Here is a 6,143-nt window from a genome sequence, read left to right on the forward strand (position 1 = left end):
GGGCCTTTGGCGGGCCGGGCCTATGGGCCGGGCCGGGCTTTTGCGGGCCGGCCCACTACCCACCCGAGGCGGGCTTTGAGGGCTTTTTAACGGGCCGGGCCGGGCTTTTAGCCCTCAGGGCCGGCGGGCCTCCATCGGCCCACTTGATCCGCGGGCTTTTTGATGAGGCCTAAGTAAAATGACAATTGGAATTGGTCTACTCATTTCATTTCATAACCCCTTTATATAGGGAGAGAATTACAATGGAAAGAACAATTACAATGATGACATTAACTACTGATTGGTCCGTAATCCATGCTGATTGATGGTAATTGCTAATTGCTTGATTCCCTCTCCGTCAATCACTTTGACGAAGGCACATAATGCGTTTTTTCTTTAACAAATAAAAAGTTCTTTTTTTTACGTTCTATTCATACCTCCAAAATCAGTAGTCGAAACTCATTCAATTTTTGAAGATTTCACAATCCTATCTTACCCTTCATACAATTAAGCTGCACAAAAAAAAAAAATTCTCCCGTTGGTAGTCAATACAATATATTTCATTAAATCAATTGAATATAGAAGCACGTTGGTATACTGCTACCTGAGATGTTTAGATATTACTCCCAATTCTCAAATTTTTTAATTAAACTGAGTTTTTAAATACAAAATTTTCATCACTTAATTATGATTTACGTACAGATGCCCGTATTGAAAGTGGTCATGGTGTTCCAAAGCTAGTCCAACATAATGCTCCTTAGCTTGGAGAGAGACACATATTTATTAATTGGTTCGAGTTGGAAAAAAAGCGCAAGCAGCAATATAATAGGCAATGCACAACTAAGAATTTTGCGAATTGCCTCATCGAAACATACTGTTTGTAAAGGCAAGAAGAGACTTTTTTTTTTTTGTTAGTGAGCTGTGACCTGTTGGTTATCTAGGATAACCGATATCGTGGATGTCACAGTTTCAAACCTCACTGACATTATGGAAGGGGAGGGATGGGGTGGGGTTAAAAAAAAAATATATATATATATATATATATATATATATATATATATATATATATATATATATATATACAGATTTTATCCAGAGCGAGGTCTCGCTTTGAAATTTCAGAGCGAGGTTAGGGTTTAGGGTCACTTTTTGGTCACATATCCACATCTCGACCGTTCAGTTTTTAGGTACTAATGTATAGATCATCTATGCAAAATTTCAGCCAAATTGATGATCTTTAAGGTATTTAACTCACTTAAACCAGTGGACGAATTGAATCTGTCCAACCTAAACCGTACTAACTTTAAGGCAGTTATCAATGCCTTAACTACCATCAATTTGGTTGAAATTTTGCAGAGATGATCTATACATTAGTAGCTAAAAACTGAACAGTCGAGATGTGGAAATGCGACCGAAAAGTGACCCTAAACCCTAACCTCGCTCTGAAATTTCAGAGCGAGGCATCGCTCTGGATAGGATCTGTATATATATATATATATATATATATATATATATATATATATATATATATATATATATATATATATTTCCCCTCTTTTGTGTCTTTATTGGTAATTTGACATGAGTTGACAAAGTCAACTATAACTTGGAAAAAGAAAGAGGTCCAAATACTAATTTTTAAGGTATGAATAGAAACTCCCTTATTTTAAATATCTTCTTTTCATACTTTTTGTAGTTAGTTTAGATAAACCATAGTAAATGATGGCTTCATCTGCTCTTAACTAAGACCAAAGCCATCTATTTTCTGTTTTTGGGAAAATCTAACCAAAACCATGTCGTCCTCATCTTATCTTCCAACCTTGAGAGAATTCTGCATTCCTCAATTGTAATCCATGAGAGATGAACTTCAAAAACTTCAGATGACCGGTTTGGATCTATTTTATTTTTTGTTTAAATCGAGAAAATTTGGGTTTTGTGGATCTTGAAAATTGGAAGTATTGGTTTCTTCTGGATTGTATTAATTGTGAGGATTTTGATTATACTACGTCTCGATCAGAATGGGTTTGTTTTTTGATTGATTCTCATTGGACCCTTATTTGGTTGCTGGGGAGGAAAAACATGAAATTGAATGTCCTGAGAATGGATGTGGATTATTTCTGGGCTAGTTGAGCTGAATTGTTTAAACATGAAACTCTGAGTTCATCTGTACCAGAGTTCTCTCACTTGGACTTCACATTGAGGGATCTAGAACTAGAAGTGAGGAAGCTGTTATCCATTTTGAGAAAATGAAAAAAAAAAAAAAAAGGGACAGATGTCGATTTGTTAGTAGCTGTGGTCAGCCTACCCTGACCAGGCTAGCTGGTCAGTGAAGTTACTTGACCGATTTGTGGGTGGTGGTGGAGGGTAAACTAGCACGTGATGACATCAATGACTTGTGTATGCAGTTGCCTAACTTGCCTTAGTAAGTCCCTTTTTCTTCGTCAAATGTTTGCAAAGTGCAAAGTGTGTTTAACGTGTTTTGGAAATGGTATGTGTTCGTTGCATTAGATCTTTTCTTCGATCCAGTAATCAGTTTTGATGATCTAGCTCTTCTTTTTTCTTGAAGAAACCTACTTTCTCATGTAAATTTCCAACACAATTAAATATGGTTACATTGCAATGGAGAAGAATAGAGACCAAAAGAAAAGAAGAATAGAGACCAAAATAAAACTGTCACTAGTGCGTGAGTACTGAACTCATTATCCCTATCTACTTGCTTTTACTTTAGAGTCAAAAGGACAATAGCAAAAGTATATTGACAAAATAATTGAGCAAGAAAATAATTTTAATATGTTTCTTCAGAAAGTTTACATTATTGAATAGCTAGCAGTAGGAGTAAGCGAGGTAGCTATGCAATCAGTACACTAATCCCAACCAAGACTATCAAGAATTCCCAAAACCACATCACAAATCCGCTTCAACGCATCCTCTCTTCTAGCAAGCTCCGGTGGATAAGCCAACGCCGGATACCTTCTAAACGCATTGTGGCAAGCATTAGGGTAGTCGGCAGCTGCAGTGATGTGCATGTAAGCGTAGTCATAAGACTCCGCCGCCAGGTCCTGCAGCGAACCCTGCAGGGCCTCGCCAGCGTAGCCATACTTGTCAGCACACTCCTTCAGCACCTTCTTGGCGTTGGCGTCGTTTGCAGAGCTGAGCACTTGGGAGGACAAGTAAGAAGAGGTTGCAGTGGCATTGGTGGTCGCAATTCTGACGATAATAGCCGCCAAGCCCTTGCCGTCCGCGGTTGGGCTGGTGGGATCGGACTTGAGGGAGGACATGCAAAGGGCATAGTACTTGGTGGCTTTGCAGGTTTTCTGGATCAAGCTAGAGTCTGCGCTCGCCAAATGATCATGTTGTAGAAGTAGTAGTAGAAGAATAACCAAGGAGAATGTAGCAGAAGTAGTACTAGATCCCATGCTGCTCTAGTTTCTTTAATTTCTTTTGGATCTGTAGCTTCTAGATATTGTTATATGGAGGAAGAGAGAGATAAAGAGATTGTAAAGAGTGTGTACATAGACATTTAGTTTCTATGGTTCTGGTTTTATAAGACATTAATTTACTGTACAAAATGAGCTGTTTTCTTGTTGCACTTGCCTTATTGTATATAAGGCATTTGGCTGGAAGCAAAGCATATTGTAAGTGAATGCCAAAACATGAGGGTCACGGGTTGCGCAAAACAACAGTTTAGACACTAAATCCAATGGGTTCTTTTGCAGTTCACTCAATCCAATGGGGTTCTTTTTCAGTTCTTGAAATCTTTTGGTCTATGGATAGGCTTCTTCGTTCAGTTCTTGAAATCTTTTGGTTTATGGATAGGAAGCCTTGATATCGATCTGAACATGAGTCTAGATTGAGCAGAGAGTAGTGTACATTCTCCCTCCAATTTTACCCCCACCCATAAGGTTCCAATTTATTTGATTAATTAAAAGATATCCACTAAAATCAAAGTGGCTCATACATAAATAACGATGGTTTATCCCTTGGGTATGGGCTTGAAATTCACCTTAGTCAAGGATTAGAATAAAGGTGCGTAATCTTAAAAGGTGGGTGTACTGGGGGTATACTGGTTTCTTATTCTGTATTGAGAATAGGTTCTTAGGATACTCTGTAATACGGCTCTTTCTGACGGCCCCTAGGGGTGTGTCGTGTTGGTACTGCTTGCTGAAATACAATATTGGGATGACCTTTTTACTCAAAAAAAAAGGATTAGAATAGCTGTTGTTTTAAAAGCTTTCGGACAACATAATTGTCACGCACACTCAAATTAATCAATTGAAAACAATGCAACTCAATCTTTGAAATTACAGAATGGATATGTGTTCCCCAACTAACGGAACTTATCAATATGTCAACAACTTAGAAATCAGTCTTAGGAGTGCAGGCCAGTTCGCATCCTAACACAGGATAGCAACACAACTTGAATCCTAATTGAAACTACAGATCAATCTCAATAAGTCTGACGATGTTATGTTTTACTCAATTAGCCAAACCATTCAAAGTAAACTCATCACACATAACACAAGATCTGTTGACGCAGTAAAACCCTCCAAAGAAGTAAACAATTGCGGGCACTATGCCGGTGAACAATCCACTATATGAATAGGAAAGTACATAAAGATCTTACACAACTCATCTACTAGAACCAATCTAGTGGGCAGCGTGTCTCCTCGTCTTTGCTACTTCCAGATCAGTGAACTTGTTTTCCTTTGTCAATCTTGAGATGGCACAACTCTCACTTCGGTTGTCAATCACCTCAAGGCACAAATCATGCATGAACCACCAACACACATGAAGCATAAAACCAGAAAACTTTTTGACAGAAAAAGTTTTGGGATTTGATAGTCCTTCAAGAGCTAAACAAGGAACAGCTCATGAAGAATTCTCAACAACAATTTTGGCTCAATACTTTCTGAGGATGAAAGATCAGAAAGCTCTTTATAAAACGTAGCAGTGAGATATTTTCTGTTCTAGTGTCGCCACCCTAACAACGTGAAAAACACGTATATATAAGATATGAATGAACTAGGGTCTCCTAGGGTTTCTGCTACGGAAAAGGCTTTTTAAAAGAGTTTTTTATCCATGGATTAAAATCAGACGTTTGAAAGGAAAAGCCCATAAACCAATTTAAGAAAATTTGAATGCTTTGGATAAAACCTTCCAAAAATTCGCATATCAGTACATTAGGATTGAAAAGATTTTCGCATCCTACAATAGGATTTAAAGACAAGTTCAGTCTTAACCACTTGACAAGCATGCACATGTATTCAACACATACCTGATTGATGAGAGTTGTACATCAAGCTTGAAGCATTCCATTCTTTTAAGGATCCAAGAGTAGAAAGCTATTACAAGAAACATGACTCTTGGTTGTTGCGCTTAGGAAATGCCAATCAATTAAACATTGCACTAACAATCTCCAATTCGTTAATTTTTTGTTGTGGGTTCCAGTTATAGTTGAGTTATTTGTTTAAAATCTTTTTATTTGATAGATTTCTAATAGTGAGACCCACTCCTAAACTGACTATGCATACCACCTCAACACCACATCATAAAACATAGGCCTCATATGAGCCACGTCAGCAAGTTAACGGACTCAATTAATGGAAAACTAACAGATTGGACCTATTAGATCAAAATTGAAAGTGCATGGGTGTTTTCGATGAAATTAGAAGTTCAAGGATTGAATTGATTTTGGAGCCAAACTACAGGGTAGTAATCAATATTTATCCAAAAAAAAAAAATACTTTGAAGCTCAAGAACTTGTATTTTGAGCAATGTTTTAAAAATCTGAGGCGTTTTCGGAAGAGTCTCAATAAGGCGTTTGCCCTTGAGGCGTAAGGCGTTACGCCTTCTTACGCCTTACGTATAAACGATTAAATTGCATTACATAGAACTCCGCACCAGTATTTCCATTTAAGAACATTAATATGATTCAATATCATAACATTCAATAATTCAATTACCATTCAATGATTCGATTGCCATTCAATTAAAACTATATAGAACATTCAATCATTCAATTAACATTCAATTACCAAACCAACATCTCGCAGAAGGCAGAACATTAGCTCTTTGATTCAATTACTCTTAGAGCAATTAGGCCTTGGTCACGCTGCCATCAAACTTGTTCGCTTGGTATTGAAAAAGGAATTTCAATATATTGA

General features: G+C 37.5%; 1 protein-coding gene across 1 annotated transcript; it reads right to left on the reverse strand.

Moving 5' to 3' along the window:
- Positions 1-2,746: 2,746 nt before the first annotated feature.
- LOC133734141 (cell wall / vacuolar inhibitor of fructosidase 2-like) lies at positions 2,747-3,576 on the reverse strand. Its single transcript, XM_062161777.1, has one exon. It carries the CDS (start codon positions 3,393-3,395, stop codon positions 2,844-2,846), a length of 552 nt encoding a protein of 183 aa, XP_062017761.1. The 5' UTR covers positions 3,396-3,576; the 3' UTR covers positions 2,747-2,843.
- Positions 3,577-6,143: the final 2,567 nt, after the last annotated feature.

The sequence above is a fragment of the Rosa rugosa genome, chromosome 1, assembly GCF_958449725.1.
Source record: "Rosa rugosa chromosome 1, drRosRugo1.1, whole genome shotgun sequence".
Classification (NCBI taxonomy): domain Eukaryota; kingdom Viridiplantae; phylum Streptophyta; class Magnoliopsida; order Rosales; family Rosaceae; genus Rosa; species Rosa rugosa.

What these genes read in the sequence shown, in the direction of transcription:
- LOC133734141 (XM_062161777.1), bottom strand. Translation starts at nt 3,395, where the DNA reads ATGGGATCTAGTACTACTTCTGCTACATTCTCCTTGGTTATTCTTCTA.